Source organism: Equus przewalskii, chromosome 10 (assembly GCF_037783145.1).
Source record: "Equus przewalskii isolate Varuska chromosome 10, EquPr2, whole genome shotgun sequence".
Taxonomy (NCBI): domain Eukaryota; kingdom Metazoa; phylum Chordata; class Mammalia; order Perissodactyla; family Equidae; genus Equus; species Equus przewalskii.
Window position 1 is genome coordinate 22,864,514 of NC_091840.1, and position 18,617 is coordinate 22,883,130.

Below are 18,617 nucleotides of genomic sequence, written 5' to 3' on the forward strand. Positions count from 1 at the left end.
AGGACAAAGGACACAAAAGGACAACTCAAAAAAGAGAAAATAAGTAAAACTGCTAAGTACATTAAAAAACTCATAAGTAATATTAGGAATGGAATCCAAAATAATGACACCATACTTCACCTATCAAGATGACAATATTTTTAAAAGATATATTCAATGTTAGGGAGGATAAAGTGGGATGGGCACTCACTGGTGGGACATAAATTACTACTGTCTTTCTTAAAAGCAATCTAACATTAAACATGAAAATCCCTTTGACCAAATAATTCTACTTCTAAGAAACTATACTAATAAATAAATCAAAATGCAAAGGTTTATGTACAAAGATGCTCAATGCAGTGCTATTACAATATTTTTTTAAACTGGCAACTAAGTGCTCAACAGGGACTGGTGAAGTAAATTTGGATTCATCTATCTTTATGCACAGTCATTAAAACATGTTAATATGGGAAATTGCTTATGATAAGTTATAAAACATAAATATACTTTGATCTCAGTTATGTTAAAATAAATATAATATATATAATATAAAGTACTAGAAAGAAATATGCCAAAATGCTAACACTACAGTGGTTTTCTTTTTTTGGTGATGAAGAGTCACCCTGAGCTAACATCTATTGTCAATTTTCCTCTTTTTTTTTTTGCTTGAGAAAGATTAGCCCTGAGCTAACATCTGTGCTGATCTTCCTCCATTTTGTATGTGGGTCACTGCCTCAACATGGCTGACGAGTGGTGTACGTCTGTGCCCAGGATCCAAACCTGTGAACCTGGGCTGCCGAAGCAGAACATGACAAACCTAACCATTACACCATGGGCCAGCCCCATATGGTGGTTTTCTATGAATGGTGGTATATTGGGACAGAGTGAGAGAGAAGCAATTGCCATTTTATTTTCCTTACTCTTCTATATTTTCAATTTTTCCTCAATAGGCACAGATCATATCCATCCATTCATTTATTATTATTTTATGACTTTTTAAAAAAGAATTTAAACAGTACATGGTAAATTGTTTAAATAGTACAGAATGGCATGGATGAAAAGTAAACCCCTTTCCAGAAGCAACAAATTAACCTTTTCTTGTGCATCCTTACAGAAACTAGCTTTACACTATATTATTTTTATAATTAGAAAAAGGACATACCCAGAAATAAACCTAGTATTCTTAATCCTATTTAGATCTATCATAAACTTACCTAAATACTGTTGAATATATAGAATTTCCTTTTATTTGCTTTCAAACTACTTCTACTAAACTGAAGAGGTACTACTTCCCTAGTGCTAATATCTTTGAGGCTCCGTAATTAAGTCCAGCTTAACTCCATCCATTACCTTCTTTTTTTTTTTTTTTTTTTTTTTTTAAAGATTTTATTTTTTCCTTTTTCTCCCCAAAGCCCCCCGGTACATAGTTGTGTATTCTTCGTTGTGGGTTCCTCTAGCTGTGGCATGTGGGACGCCGCCTCAGCGTGGTCTGACGAGCAGTGCCATGTCCGCGCCCAGGATTCGAACCGACGAAACACTGGGCCGCCTGCAGCGGAGCGCGCGAACTTAACCACTCGGCCACCGGGCCAGCCCCATTACCTTCTTAATTTTATGTACTTCAATCATATTCTCTCTTAACACTCCAGACTATATTTACAGATGCCATCTCGTCACGGTGACTGATCACTAAACCTTCAGTTTTTTTTTTTTTTTTAAAGATTGGCACCTGAGCTAAGAAATGTTGCCAATCTTTTTTCCCCCCTGCTTTTTCGCCCCCAATCTTCCCAGTACATAGCTGTATATTTCTAGTTGTGGGTCCTCCTAGTTATGGCATGTGGGACGCCGCCTCAACGTGGCCCAATGAGCGGTGCCATGTCCATGCCCAGGATCCGAACTGGTGAAACCCTGGGCCGCCAAAGGAGGAGAGCACGAGCTTAACCACTTGGCCACTGGGCTGGCCCCTAAACCATCAGATTTGCTTTATAAAAGTAGGTTGGATGTCATATATAGACTACTTCAAACATAAGTATGGAAACAACAAACAATTTTATCTCCCAAACAGACAAAAGTTACAAATCCAGGAAAACAAACCACTATGTAACCTGAAGATTGTTTTAGAAATAGCTGCTTTGAATTCTAAACTCTATCACTGCAAACCTATGTAAAAATACAGATGTATATAAACAATAACCAGAGGGGATGATGTAAAAATGGGAGTAACTGATAAAACTGAGTTTTAATTTCCATTATTGTCATTATAATTTGCTTAAAAAAAAAGTTTAAAACGTTGGTTGGAAGAGGATCTCATATTGTTTACATGCTGGCCTTATTAAGTGTTACTGTAGACTCTAATTTTAATGATTAACAATAATTTCTAAAAGTATAAGAGCACACTGATAAAGAATAGATATTTTGTAAAATAAGCACTGTTCAGCAGAAAGCAATCTGCTAACATCTTAATTCTGGTATGGATTCAAGAAAGAAGTTGGACTTTAGTACAACCTGTTAAAAAATAGAAGCAGGCAAACAAGCTAAGAAAGGAAAATAAGATGTACTAAACTACCCTAGAAATGTGGTTTCTTTGCTTGTACCTTTGTCCTTCTTGAAATCCAGTGCATCTTGTTTATCTGTGACAATTTCCTTCATGTTAACAACACTTCGGTGGATTAGCTGACGAAGGATTTTGATTTCACGAATGGCTGTGATTGGGAAGCCCTCTTTCTCATTGTCTAGCCTCACCTTCTTCAGGGCCACCAGCTCTCCTGTCACAACAAATTCAAACTGTTACGTTATCAATTAACATTTTTTTGGTCACTATCATGAGCCAGCCAATACATGTTCTCACTCTGAAAGACAGACGTAATCTTTTCTTTAATGCTATATGTGAGATACTTTGTATCTTTAAAAAGAACAACCCTATATTCCCTTTCTTAGCTTTGATTTTTTCTGAAGACTTGAAATTGCTTTTTTTTAAAGATTGGCAGCTGAGCTAACACCTTTTGCCAATCTTCTTTTTTTTCTTCTCCTTCTTCTCCCCAACCCCCCCGAGTAAATAGCTGTATATTCTAGCCGTAGGTCCTTCTGATTGTGCTATGCGGGACGCCACCTGAGCACGGCTTGATGAGCGGTGCCACGTCCATGTCCAGGAACTGAACTGGCAAAACCTTAGGCCATTGAAGTGGAGTGCGTGAACTTAACCACTCAACCATGGGGCTGGCTCTAAGACTTGAAATTTTTAATTCAGTTTTCAGTTGGGCCTAAAAACTTTGGATTATTAAAATATACCAATAATTCAACTACTTCACTTTATCTTAAAGGATTAATCTCTCACCAAACAAGGAGCAACCTAGATATTTTATTTTTACTCTCTCTTAAATTCCCAGCAAGCTTATTATAAAACATTTACAATGGAGAACAATAACAAAGGAAGGTTTTTATTAAAACAATTATTATTATTTTCGTCCTCCCCAAAGCCCTAGTACATAGTTGTATATTCTAGTTGTAGGTCCTTCTAGTTCTTCTACATGAGCCAGAGCCACAGAGCATGGCTACTGACAGATGAGTGGTGTAGTTCCGCACCTGGGAACTGAACCTGGGCCACTGAATCAGAGCGCATCAAACTTTAACTGCCAGGCCATTAGAGCTGGCTCAAAAAGAAAGGTTCCTACACAGTAATACTATTACTCTTTTGGAAAATTTCAGTCTATTTAGGAACTTTTGGAAACAAAATTAGCATTCAAAATTTACTTTTATTTTTGAACCCACTTAAGACATTAGAATTGCTACATTTTTAACCTTCTGACATCTAGAATTTTGTGGCAGTATTTACCTGTATCTTTGTCCTTGGCTTTATATACTTGGCCATAGGTTCCCTCTCCAATAATCCCAATAATGTCAAATTTGTCCACACAGCGTTTCCCCCAGTCGCTTTCTGTTTGTCTTCTTTCTCCATAACGAGGACAACAAATTCTAAAAAGGCAAAAACAAATAAAGTTAATGTAAAAAATTGTCTATTCAAAGAAGAAAACAGAATTCTTTTACAATGATTTCTGTGGCTCCTGACTCTTTCAGGAATTTTTTAATTGAAAAGGTAGGAATCAAATGATATGAAATAAATAGTTCAAACAGTCTCTTACAGTGGCTAAGACACAGATTTTTTGCTTCAGGAAGACATAAGATCAAATAACAGATTTGCTACTTCCTTTCTGACTTCTCATGAGTATTGGCTTCCTCAACTATAGAATAGGAAAAGAATACCTACATCATAGGGTCACTAAGAAAATGAAATATAAAACTTTGGCAATGATAAGTGCTCAATAAATGTAACTATTTTTATCATTAAGAGAGGAATGCTAACAATCAGAACATCAAACTAGATTCCACTACATTTATGGCATGGCAACTTATGTGGTTTAGGAAGAAAAAACAATCCCACATCTATTAATTTTTCATTAATGTGTACATAGTTGACACGCTGAATAAAAGGGCTTTTTTCTTCTTTAATACTCTATTATGAACTCAAAAAATACAATGGGATTAATGTTCAGAGTATATTTGGATTTTGGAAATTACTGCTTTTCTAAAAAACATAGCTGGGTATCCATAAGTGCAGATTAACAGAACTCCCAGAAAGGCTTTTATCCATTAAAATAAAATGAAAGATATACATTAGGCCTAACCCTTCTGGTGTAGATAGAAGAAAGTGTGAGATTTGGGCCCAAAGGTAAGGAAGAAAGCTGTAACTAAGCATAGCTCCCTCCAAAAACTCACTTTGGTCTCTTTTTATATGGTTGCTGAGGTGGTGTGATTGCCTTTGGTTCTGGAGAGTCTGGGGGAGATGGATCCCCACCAGGGAGCTCTGGAGGGAGAGGGAGGTCCGTGAGTAAGTGACGTGGCCTTTGTTCCTTCTCTTTCTTCACAGGTTTTGAAGGTAGAGTTTCTTTTGGACTAAACAATAGAGAGGAAGAGAAGAAAAAGATCAAAATTACCTAGAGAATATGCAAATAAAACTTTTCAAAGATTGTAACATCTGGCTATTAAAAGATTACAAAGATTTTACTTTTAAGGGAAAAAACTCTACAATATAACATAAAGATATAGAGTTTATCACAGCTAAAATACTCAGATTTTGCAAAAAGAAATCCATAGTATATTAAAGAAATGATTAAAAATTTGAGATATTACTTATAGGTCCTTTAACGAACTCTTTCTTTAATGTCCTTCTTAAGATTCTATTTGGATTTTTACTGAAATGAAATAAACTGTAGGAAGTAATCTTAAATTCATAAAGTACCAGTGCAACTCATGGAGTCACCAACCTACTCTATATTTTAATCAGCAAAAATTTAAATAATGAATGAAAGCTCAACAGTGTAACACTACTATATTACTAAAGCTATGGAGAGAACTTGGAAAAAGGAAATAGTAAGAAATATAGCTAAGCTGGAAATCAAAATTAGTGAAAAATATATTGACTTAATTTTATTGGTTTGCAAGCAAAAGGCAACCATATCTGACCAGCCAAAATGGATAAATAACCCTCAAACTAAAAATCTAAGGAGAAAGAGTCCAAGCAACTATTTCAGAATCATTAAAACAGCTGGTAAGCAGAAGGCCTCTCATGATAATCAACAAATTATAGTGGGGGCGGGGGAGGATGGCTTTCCTAGAATAGGTTAGAAAAGTCAGTTTTCAGATCCAATTTTTTAACCATTTCTATTTATGAGTAAAGGAAGGATTTTGCGCCATGCATGTCCTCATAAAAGACAGTGCAACATACTAATTCATGCCTACAAATAAAACCATGCTAGATAGTCTTTTCTATTCCATCACAGTATCAGAAGGTTGACTAGGCTCTGAGAACTCTAACTGCAGTAGGAGCCTCCTCCACTTTTTTGACAAGTGGTTATAAAAAAATATATCATTTCATGAATACTTCCATAAAACCATAAAGAACAGATCTATTCCTTGCAATGTATCTTTTTAAAGCAAATCGCTTCCCTTTGTATGTGAAACAATCTCAAAATTTACTACTTCCTAACAATTTTCATCATTTTAATCTCCTGTAAATCAGACAGAACAAGAGAATCTAAATTAGTTTAAACCAAATCAACCAGAAATAGGGTAGTCGATAGAGTGCAAAATGATCATCTGAAACTTTCTGTTAAATTACTGATAGTGATGAACACACAACATTAGAATAATTTGCACTAAGATTTTTCTACCCTGGGAACAAAGCCTATCATCAGAAAACTCTTGAGTCAAGATGCAATATAGATTTTAAAAATTTCTCCAATTTTAAGACATTTAGGGAAAGAAAATTCTTAATTTCTCAACTACTACCGTCAGAATATTCTCTATAAATGTCAATTCTTAATGATTCAGAAATACATTACTTCTTGGTTCTGCTTCACTAGAATCAAAGGATCTGAATTCTCACCATCATTTCATGTAAGTTCAGTATATGTTTTAAATTAGGTCTTGTTTTCTCCAATGTTTACTTTATGGGTTCAAATATAGTTTGCTACCGTGAAAACATGCATTGCTTCTGAAAAATTACATTTTTAGCATGTTTATTTCAAGAAAGAATGAGTGTTTGATAAGATATGTACTACCAGTTCAGAGCACACAAGTTGAATAGCGGTCAAATCATGTTTCAACAAAGTCCAACCAAAAACCTTGAAATACTGTCCCATAAAATTGCAATGCTGAACAACATTATGGTCTTTAGCCTTTAGTGTAGGGCACTCAGCTCTTATAGTGCTGAGGACACATGACAGATGCAGAGAGGGTCCAACATAAGGGAGCAGATGCTGAACATCAAAGTCATTATTTGAAGACTGAGTACCAGGAAGTGTTGATCTACCTTATCAATATCATTACTTCCCAGTTCCCCATTTATACCCGTAGACGGGTTCACATGTGGTGAGTAGGTTGCATAATGCTTGAGTAAAGTAATTAAAAAAAGCACAAAAAAAAACCCCCAGTTGCCAAGCTCCAGGACTGCCCAAATTTTAGAATCTGGATAGTCTCTTGGAATTTATGATGATGAGATTTAATTTGTAGGTACAATGTAAACACCTCTAATAAAAAGTGTTTACTGTTAATAAAGAATATGAATTTACATATGAACTGTTCTAAAAAATTAGATAATTTTCAAAATTTAATAGCATAAACTACTTTAAATATGATCATTTATCCCCTTCCCCTTAAAGCAGGTTGTTTAAAAAGTGATTTATTTTTACAAACTTCTACTAAATTTTTTTTTTTTTTGAGGAAGATTGGCCCTGAGCTAACATCCGTGCCCATCTTCCACTACTTTATATGTGGGACGCCTACCACAGCATGGTTTTTTGCCAAGCGGTGCCATGTCTGTACCTGGGATCTGAACCGGCAAACCCCAGGCCACCAAAGCGGAATGTGCGAACTTAACTGCTGCACCACCAGGCTGGCCCCTCTACTAAAAATTTGAGTTGAATACATTAAAAATGGAAACCAAGTATTCTATAAGCAAAATCCTAAACCAAATTTGAATGCTCACACAGATCCTTTCTTTTCTTCAAAGCTCAATACTTTAAAGACATAGTCTTTAAGAATAATGTAGACTCGGGGCCAGCCCTGTGGCCTGGAGGTTAAGTTCAGAGTGCTCCACTTCAGCAGCCCGGGTTCAGTTCCTGGGCACAGATCTACACCATCCACTGGTGGCCACACTGTGGTGGTGACCCACATATAAAACAGAGGAAGAATGGGGCTGGCCCAGTGGCTCAGCGGTTAAGTTCGCACGTTCTGCTTTGGGCACCCGGGGTTCGCCTGTTCGGATCCCAGGTGCGGACATGGCACCGTTTGGCAAGCCATGCTGTGGTAGGTGTTCCACATATAAAGTAGAGGAAGATGGGCACGGATGTGAGCACAGGGCCAGTCTTCCTCAGCAAAAAGAGGAGGATTGGCTGTGGATGTTAGCTCAGGGCTAATCTTCCTCAAAAAAATTAAATAAATAAATAAATAATAAAATAAAATAAAAAACAGAGGAAGACTGGCACAGACGTTAGCTCAGGGTGAATCTTCCTCAAGCAAAAAGAGGAAGACTGGCAACAAACGTTAGCTCAGGGCAAATCCTCCTCAGAAAAACAAAAATAGAAACAAAAGAATAATGTAGACTCCGCTGAAGTTTAATTAACTCCAAATGAACCAGGCTATCAAAAACAAGTAAAGAAGAAAAGAAGATTTGAAAAGCCCTAGGTAGTTAACCGAAATTTTAAAGAAAAGTATACAGATCATCTTCTTAAAAGCAGGAGATCCCCATGAATAGCTATGTTCATGAAGAATGTACTGTATTGAGGTGCGTTTGGCAACCTTTGCTTCCTGAAATCAAGAATTGTAGATCACGAATCAGAAAGGCTATGCAATACCATTAGTTAAATTCACTCTTGCATTTGATACCTGAGTAAATATAATATACTTCTGCCCAATATATATGTCTGAAAGAAAAGTTGCATTCTTTTCTCAAAAGAACTTTAAAAGAAGACAAATCCTCTAATACATGCTTTATATCATCCATGTCCCAACTGATTTCTTAACCAAATGGCCAGTGTCATTTCATACAAGCCCTGACCCTGGCTCCTTCAGCAGTTTTACTTATTCATTCAAATAACCAATATTTACTAATTGCATTCTGTGTTCTCTGTTTAAAAGCACTGTAGGCAATAAAAAGATGTATAAGTCACATTCTCAACATTTAAGCTGCTCCAGTCTCACATGAGAAAATAGAGAGGAATGTGAGTTCTATGTGAGACTTTCAGATTTCTTCCTGAAAATTTTTCTTACATAAAAATTATTTTTTGGGGCTGGCTCCATGGCCAAGTGGTTAAGTTTATGCGCTCTGATGCGGCGGCCCGGGGTTCGGATCCTGGGCGCGGACATGGCACCACTTGTCAGGCCACACTGAGGCGGGGTCCCACAGCCCACAACTAGAGGGACGTGCAACTAATGATATACAACTGTGTACGGGGGGGTTTGGGGAGATGAAGCAGAAAAAAAAAAAAAAGACTGGCAACAGTTGTTAGCCCAGGTGCCAATCTTTAAAAAAAAAAAAAATTATTTTTCATGTGAAAGATAGGTGCAGCTGGTACATGGGTGTAGAGTGCACCAAAAATAAACAAATAAATAAATAAATAAAATAAAGACAAAAATCATCTTGAATTTAAAATTAATAGATAGTGAAAGAAATCTTCATTTCTATTTTTCTACCTTTAATAATTTACTTATATTGTATGTGGAAAACTCATAATCACCACACATTTAAAAACAGGTACAGGGACCAGCCCCGTGGTCGAGTGGTTTAAGTCTGCACGCTCCATTTTGGGGGCCCAGGGTTTCGCCGGTTTGACTCCTGGGCGGGGACATAGCACACCGATCATCAAACCATGCTGAAATGGTGTCCCACATGCCACAACTGGAAGGACTCACAACTAAAAATACACAACTATGTACTGGGGAGCTTTTGGGAGAAAAAGGAAAAAAAAAAATCTTAAAAAAAAAAAGGTACAGGGGCCACCCCAATGGTGCAGTGACTAAGTTTGCACATTCTGCTTCAGTGGCCCGGGGTTCCCTGGTTCAGATCCTGGGTGCCAAGGTACACACCGCTTATCAAGCCATGCTGTGGCAGGCATACCACATATAAGCAGAGGAAGATGGGCATAGATGTTATCTCATAGCCAATCTTCCTCAGCAAAAAAGAGGAGGATTGGCAGCAGATGTTAGCTCAGGGCTAATCTTCCTCAAAATAAAACAAAATAAAATAAAATAAAAATAAGTAGAGTGGACTATGAAATAAAAGTTACACTTTCAGAATCAGAATTGATCTATAAAAATAGCTTTGTTCACTTCATTTTCTCTCATATACATTCTTAAAGACAGCCACATATAATCAAATAAACACTGAACGGTCTTATTTTACCCTTCATCCCCAATCTGAACGACAGAAATCCCTATGAGCCTTCTATAAAATCATTCCACATCTGGAAATCTGCACTCTTCACTGACACATGGTAGGGAGGTTCAAAAGTTATTTGGTTAGCCAAGCAAACATTTAAAAATGAAGTTTCTTAGCCATACTGATATTGTTCTAGCCACTATGCAAACTAATATTTAAAGCGGTTCCTATGGGTAGATAATGGCCTTAGGTCCCTTTGCATAATGCTCAACTGACTATTTTTCCAACAAAAACTATAAAAACACATAGCTTGTATCTATGAGAAGTATACTGTGTACCTCAAACACATTTTTCTACATAAATTTCAGGTTCTATTCTTCTCCTTTGTAGTTCTCAAGACATGGCAGAATTACTAAATACCTATTAATATTAGAAAGAGCATGTAGGATTTTTCTTTAAAATCAGATTTACCACTATGAATAGTAATGGAACCATTCTATTAAATACTCTTGTCTTTTTTTTTCCCCCCCATTTATTGCACTTGCACCTTCTTAAGTCTGGAAAAATACAGACCTAAAGGGCTGAAATGTATTGCCGATGAAATTACTGATGTCACTTGGAAAGTAACAGAGGCTTGGGAATTGGTCTGGGATGTAAGATCAGTGGTACTTATTTTTGTGCTTACAATGAAAGTTTGTTGCAATTAATGAAACCCATGTCCTAGAGAACAAGAGGGCAGGATCTCAGTAGAAAAAACAGTAACACAAAGATTGCCACGGTGTACATCACTGCTAAATTAGGTTTGTTTGGTGGTACTTGCCTAGATAGTCTTACCAAGAAATTAAACATAGTTCCTAATTCCTTCCATAAAATCAGATTCGTGCTTCGTAATCATTTCAGTTCTCAATACTCAGAGGACTCATTAAAATTAGAGCTCCTCCCATCATTCCATTGTGAATTTATATTCTAATCAGCAAAGATTCTACATATCGTTCTTTTGCTTCTTACAGGATAATTTTTTTTTAAAGCAGCACTTAAAAAAAAAACCTGGTTTATTTTTCTCCTGGATCAGGAGGGGGGAAAAAAAGCTATAAAAGACATTTCTGGGACCACTGAGGATATTTAACATTGTTATTTATATTATGCTATTTATGATTATTATTATATTAAATCAATGATAAGTTTTTATATCTTTTATATAAAGATATTATAATTATGTAGGAAAATGTCCTTGTTAAGAAAGACATGCTAATGAATTCAGAAGTGTTACGATATTAACAGTTAAATCAAATGTGGCAAAAAGTTAACAATTGGTGAATGTAAGTGAAGAATATAAGGGTGTTAACTGCATTATTCTTTTAATTTTTCTACTGCTATTAAAATTTTCAACATAAAAATTTAGGGAGAAATATGCTGATTTTTTAAAATTGCAATCAAAATTAGCCTTATCAATAAACTTATGACAAAAAGGGCTACTACAGCTCAAACTGTAATTCTCTCAAGTAATAATGTCATAAATAAGGACTTTTCCACTGAAAACCAAACATCAAAGGCATTTCCTATTCATAAAAGCATTCTAAACAGCCATGCATTAGAGCAGTTTTGACAAAGTTTGAGAACAGAAAATGTCTTACACTTAGATCAAGACGGCTAATTTTCCCAGTTAAATATGGGACTTACCTATCCATGTCATCATCTCCCGGTAATAAGGGTGGGAGGGGCAGAGGAGGCAACGTTGAAGTTTTTAAGTGTGGAATAGCAGCTGTTAAAGATACTTGAGTCTTCACAGAAACCTGTACAGGGGGCTGAGAATTTGCCTGAGAGGACACAGCAGATGTCCTTGGGTGAGTAGAAGGAGCCAAAGTTGAACTACTAGAAGCAAGAACCTGACTAAATGCTGGCTGGGGAGGAGGCAGAGGTGGTTGCTGTGGAATAGCTGGTAGTGGTGGCAAAGGTGGCAAAGGGGGTGTCTGAGGTGGAGGGGTAGTAGTTGGTAAAGGAGGTGGAGGAGAAATAACTGTGGGGAGAGGTGGAGGGGTCTCCTTTTCTGATGTCTCTGTCTCTTTCGGAGTAACAATCTCCTCTTTCAATGCTACGAGTTTAGAGTCTCTTGTTCCCTGTGCTTTCGAATCTTTAAGAACAGGATGCTTCTCAGAGTTCTCATCCAACTTTACTTTCCCTGTATCTAAAGAATTTTTGACCTCTGTGTTTAGATGTGTTACATTCACCAGTTCAGTATCTGGGGCAGATTTTTCCACTTTTACACCTCTGGGTAACTTTTTAGATTCCAAGCCTGAATCCTTAGACTCTACTGAACTGTTCTCTTTTCTAGGCAAAAATGTAGGTGAACCCTTGGATTCCTTTCCATCCATTTTTGCTGCTGCAGCAGCAGCTGCTCTTTCCTTCTTTTTCCTACTGAGTTCAGCTCCCAAGCTGGAGTTCAATGGAAGCCTGACAGGTGAGATACTGGAATGTCGACTGCGTGACCCGGATCTCTTCTTTTTACTATGAGAAGATGAGTGTCTTGAATATGCGGGACTTCTACTTCTAGACTTCATAGATTTCCTACTGGAAAAAGAAAAAAGCAGTTTAAAATGGATAGGCTACAGCAATATGGAGGAAAATAGATCAATTACACAACCTATGAAGAACTATAACTTAAAAAACCCACTTTGAGTAATTTAGTAATCTTAAAAATAAATTAGGTGCCATTAAATAATAATAACAACAATGCATCAATATTGCTTCATTAATTATAACAAATGTTCCATACCAATATAAGATGTTAATAATAGGGGAAACCGGGTGCAAGGACATATAAGAACTCTTTGTACTATCTTCACAATTATTCTGTAAATCTAAACTGTTCTAAAACATAAAGTTTATTTAAAAAATAGATTGGAAGGAACTAAATCCTGCATGACAATATATTTCAATCATATAACATTAACAATTATTCTCTATTTATTCAACTGAAGAAAGATGGATAGATATTTCTTCCCCACATTGGAAAATATCCATATTCACAATGATTACTTTTTAAATTTTGGTTTAAATCTCTAATAAAGTGAAAACATGATAAAAAAATCATAGTTTACACTAAAGGTGGGTTATGTCAATCAGGAAGTTAAAAGTAACTAGCATGCTTCACTAAAACCTAACTTTTTTAATTAGGAAAAGATTTTGTTTCTTGTATCCGCAGTTTATAATTAAGTTGTGCCTATACTAAACAAACACCCAACATTTACAAGAGTTAAGACTTACAAAATATATAAACTGGAGAAACAGTCTTACTAAAATAATTTATTAGACGTTCTCAAAACTATGACGGCTTCTGGTACTTTCAAATATAAAATGATTTCCAATCAGCTATTTAGGGACTCATAAAGCAAGGTATTATTGTCTGTTCAACTTATTTTATTAAGGAAGCAGATTGGGAAGTAAAACCTGGGATGCAGACTATTCTAAATTGAAACCCAACCCTCATTAATTCTTTTTGCTCTTTAATAAAGCCTAACACGCTCAGGCCTCAATGTGAAGGCGGAAAAAAAATTAGCAGTAAAAATGTGACTGGACAAAACATAATTTGCCCAGTAGTCTAAAACAAATTGTTCCCATTCCAGATCTTCAATCTCTCTCTTTATCTTCGATCATTAGTAAGACTGACATAAATCAAAATGTTTCGAAACAAATAGCATATACGTGTAGGGGAAACAATACACATGATGTTAGCCATTGTTTTCTTATACCTATACTGCTTTTTGGAAGTTTGCTCCAAAAAGTTAGTTAAAATACAGTCATTATTGGAATCAAATTACTCAAAATAACGATAACAACATAAACATGAACATGAGGATACAAAATATTGAAAGTAGTTAAGTGGATTTACCAAATATCCACTTACCCTCAAGAAAACTAATACTTCTCTTGTAAATAACTGGCTGAAACAAGAGGTTTTCTCTGATTGAATTATAGCTGGGGTAAAACTAATATCTCTATCCTAGGAAAAACTTCTAAAAAACCAAACACTAAGTAATGTCAAAGACCATGCTCTACAAACCATTGTTTCTTTAATATTTCGGCATGACTAAATCTTCCTAAGGAACTCTGCTACAGACCCTTCAACTTCTGAACAAAAGCCTACTGTTAATAGGACATTTGGATGGCCATACACTTATGGCATTTTTAGTAACACATATGCTGTATTTGAGGTCCAGATCCACTCTTCAAGGAAAAACAGGTGGGGGAGAAGGGACAACAAATAGATAAAGGCAGGCAATGATAAAAAATTTGTCTTTAAAAAACAAATGTTATCTTTCCCCTGAATTGTTAGGTTCCACCCATTGGAAATGAAATTGCTATTAATCACTACTAATTTGCTGGGTGCAAAGATCTTGCATTTCTGCCAAAGCATTTTCAGTCTTTTAAAACAACATTGCTTAATTGTGACTGTGTCTCCCAAGGAAAAAACACAGAGAATACCATAGAAGGGATCTGTATGTTCCTCTACTCTCACTCTAAGAAATTAGCATGCTTACTGTTTGGAATTCCAATCAATGAAGAAAATATGCAATGCACATAGACAAACATATAATGCTCTCTTGTAAGCCAAATAAAATGTGCATGTGACTCTGGGACCATTACATAGTGTTTATATTTGCGTCCCATACTATCATACTATGTCTCCAGTTCTTTCTTTCTTTCTTTTTACCACACTGCACTAGTTCCAATTAAGTGAGTAGAGGAATAGAGAACTTGAGATATAATCCAAAAGGATCATTGCAAAGCAGTAGTTCTTACTGAAATTCGTGGTAGTGTTTTAGCCTCAACATACTTCTTTATTCCCAAACTCCACAACAATAAAAATTCCCAGAAGAGCTTTAATGAAACTACTCCCTCAAGAAAACAAATAGCCTGAGAATATTTCTTAGGCTTCCTTAAAAAACTAAGCAACTTTCCAAATGGTACTCTTAAAACTCATCCATTTTACTATATGTAAATTTTACAAACCCTCACTCCTCCAAAAAAAAAAAAAGTGAGCTCTAGCTAACGGTATACATGCTAAAGCCTTTATCAGTGAAGTAAACTGATGTGCACAACTTACTTTGAGATGAATCAAAAGATGGATTGATAGAAAGATGGATAGATATGATAAAACATATAGCAAATATTAATCATAGACTCTAGCTGGTATATATATGGATCCTCATTATAATTCTTTCAATTTTTCTGTGTGAAAAATTGTGTAAAAATGGGGGGAGACTAAGGAACTTCAGACCCTGACAGCTAGGAACCCTGCAGCTTGATGAATTCAAACTAGTTTATGAATAATTATAACCTTAAGTCAGCAAAATTACTCATATTGACATATAAAAGACGTCCATGGATTTTTTTCAAATTAGCATTTCTCTACTAGTGTTCAGCAACGTTTTCCTCACTCATGGACAGAATTTACTGAGTGGCTCCAAGTAGCAGGCACTGTGCTATGCACTTCATATTTACTAATTTAATCCTCACAACTCTAGAAGTAGGTAGTTATCGTTCCGATTGTACACACGAAGAAACTAAGGCACAGAGAAATTAAATTATTTGCCAAAGGCCACAAAATAAGATTAAGATTCCACTCAGGTATAACTCCAAAGCCCAGGTTCTGTTTTTTTCGGACAAAAGTTGAGTCCATAAAGAAGGAAGTACATCTCATCATCTAGAAACAAGAATATGGTTTTCCATAGATAATTCACTCCAACAAATAAATTTCAAACTAACATGGCTTTCTCACAAAAATATCATGGTGAAAGCACTATTATCATGTTTTTAGAGAAAGATTTTGAAAACTGCCAGTGGTCGCAGGGTAGGTCAATGGCAGTGCTGTAAAGGAAGTCAAATTATCCTTGGAAGCAATTTCTGCTAGTCTATCTCATCAAAAGGAAAAAGGACTAATCAGCGGAATTTCCACTAGAAACATCAGTTAAAAGAGAGGAGTTATCAAAACATCGTCATTTAGGAAACAAACTTACAGGTTTGGAGACTCAGTGGACAGCACAAATGATCGATGGCCTAGGCAAATAGCCTCAAGATAACACAAATGAAAATAGGTAATTTCTTACATCTCCAGTCAGATCCAATGACGTCTAAAGCACTAATACCAAGGTGATTTTTAAAAATTTAAGACAAAGCAACAGAAAATAGCTAGATAAGCTCTGGGAACCAGTATCAACTCTATGTACTCAACAGGCAGAAGCCCATGACTTTTCACACACAGGAACTCACAAGCGAAGATCCCACCACTGGAAGTACCTACCTTTAGTAATTTTAGCCATGTGAACTCTCCGCTTCTCAAATCTGGGTTAAGAGACCAGATTCACCTACTTGAATGACTAGCCGTCAGCAAAGTGTTCTAGTCAATGATGAACACTGGTGTCTTCAACAAAATGTTAACATGACCAGTTGCTAGTTCCTCATAACCCACCCTAAGTGAAGAAAGGAGTGTTAGCCAAACAGCTCACCTGGGGAGCGGGCTCCGACTCAGAGACCGTTTGCTCATGAAAGGGCTGCTGGAGCGCCTTCGACCGTAGGGACTGGGGGATCTCCCGCTGTACGAGCCGCTCCTTTCATAGCTGGACGAACGTCTCCGGCTGTAAGGACTCACAGACCTCTGTCGCCTACCGTAGGGACTGGGGGACCGGGTGCTGGACTGGTACGCCGAAGGCTCCTTGTAAGGTGGGCTGATGGACTGCCTCCTTGAGGTACTTCCAGGACTCTTCTTGTAGGAGTCATAATTGCTAGAGGTGTGAGATCTCGGGGGACTAAGGTCGTAATCTTGGCCATAAGACGCTCCTGAGGGGCTATCATCTTGCTTGGGGCTGTCAGACCATTTCCGGTGGGGGCTCCTGGACCTCCGTTTGGGGCTGTCCACTGTTTTGTAACTTTTGGGTGTTTCCCTTTTCCGATGACTTTTACTCCGGTCTTTGTGCCCAGACTTCAGCTCCCGTTCTTTCCGGGTCTTCTCCTTATGGAGTTTGGAGGACCTCGACTCCTTGTTGCTGCTGCTTTTGGACAGCTGTGCCTTCCCGTGGTCATCATTCTCCTCATTTGAACGCTTCGAACTGCCTGAGATCCGGTCCTTCAGCGATCCCGACTTGCTGGAGACTTCCTGGTTTTTTTCTTTTTCTGTCTGTTTAGTTTTTAGTAAGTCCCGGGAACGTCTGTGCTGGTGGTGACGATGTTTGTGCAGGCGGTCACTCCGATCAGTTCCACGACGTTCATCATTCTCCCTCCTGTCTAGTTTGAAGGCCATGTCGTCAGAGAAGGTATCTGAATCAGAGCTGATGTCGTCATATTCCACCAAAGGTTTGATAACTGTACCCAAAGGTGCTGCTTCGGCGGTCACCAACCCCATGTCTTTGGAGTGCTTGGACTTATGCCGCTTGTGCTTCGACACCAAGCGGTGACGCTCTCTGCTGTTGGAGCTGCCACCTCCCGATGACGGCTGCAAAGTTCCAGAAGCTCCTCCAGTCCCGTCCTTCTTGCCCCCATGTCTCTCTGGATTGGGCATTCCCTTTCCCCTGGCCTCAAAAAGGGGAAAAAGTTCCCCAGCACTACAAAAAGTAACCCCCACCCTCCCCCCCAACCCCTACCCCACGCCTACCAAAGCGCCCCTAGAAGGGGGTGGGGAGGGAAGGGACGGTAGCCCAGGCTCCTCCTCCCTCCCGACTCCTCAGCACCCTCCTACATGAGGTGGGGGGTGAAGGAGCCGGGGAAGAAATGAGAGTTCCTCAGCAGTGGAGTTGCGAGACAACGGGTAGCTGCTCAAGTCTGTTTCCCCTCCTCCCCCGGCCGAGCCAATCCTCAGGCCCGGGAGCCGGGGAGGTCGAGGAAGTAAGAAGCCGACGGCCCGGGGCTGCGGGGCCGACTCCGGCTCTGGGGCCCTGTGAGGACTGCGCGGGCCCTTCCCCTACCCGGTAGCCCGGCTCGGGGCGGCTTCCTGTCGCTGGGGTCCCGCGGCCTAGATGCCTCACGCCCCCTTTGTCCCTCGCTCCTGAGGGAGCCCCTTTTCTTGCCTCTGCCTCACCTCAGTACCTCACACACTCACTCGCTCCCTCACACAGACTCACAGTCACACACTAGGTTAAACCGAAACGGCACTTGGAAGAGGGGGGGAGGGGGCAATCCCAGGAAATATCGCGAGAATCCGTTGGGCTCTCGCGGTATTTCGTGCTTCCCTTTCACCTCTCGCCACTGTTGGTCAAAGAACGCGAGAGCAGGTCCTGAGTAAGAAACGCGGTCCACCAGATTCTCGCGATAAGCTCCCTGCTCCCTATTTGAGCAAAGCTTTATTGAAACGGAGCCAGCAGGGTGTTTTTTTTTCAAACTTTATTGATAATTCATTGAACAAATACTCCCGGTTCCGGCGCAAACTAATTTTTGCATACTTTTAACAACTCTTTTAACTACTAGAATGAAAATATTGTTAACAGGAAAAGGCAACTGTGGGGACATTTCAACCCAAGTCCCTAAGTATTAACAATGCTTTCCACTTATAAAGTGTGTACTACGTGCAGTATCTCTAATTCTCGTACTACCCTGCAAAACACAATATCCTCATCCCTATTTTACAGATTAGGAAACCCAGACTCAGAGAAGTTAAACAGTTTAGGGTAACAAAGCCAGTCTAGCAAGTACCAAGGACAAGATTCAAATTCAGGTC

General features: G+C 38.2%; 1 protein-coding gene across 37 annotated transcripts in view; it reads right to left on the bottom strand.

The window, feature by feature from the left end:
* CDK12 (cyclin dependent kinase 12) overlaps positions 1-18,151 on the bottom strand; it is a 75,134-nt gene extending 56,983 nt beyond the window's left edge. For 28 of the 37 annotated variants that reach the window (XM_070562113.1, XM_070562111.1, XM_070562134.1 and 25 more), the window contains exons 1-5: positions 16,417-18,151; positions 11,591-12,478; positions 4,750-4,926; positions 3,809-3,948; positions 2,571-2,741 (exon numbers count right to left, since the gene is read on the bottom strand). In XM_070562113.1, coding sequence (XP_070418214.1) covers positions 2,571-2,741; positions 3,809-3,948; positions 4,750-4,926; positions 11,591-12,478; positions 16,417-17,465 — 2,425 coding nt within the window. In that variant the 5' untranslated portion in view covers positions 17,466-18,151. The remainder of the gene's footprint in view (positions 1-2,570; positions 2,742-3,808; positions 3,949-4,749; positions 4,927-11,590; positions 12,479-16,416) is intronic. The other 9 variants (XM_070562140.1, XM_070562139.1, XM_070562137.1 and 6 more) reach the window with 1 other exon arrangement.
* Positions 18,152-18,617: the final 466 nt, after the last annotated feature.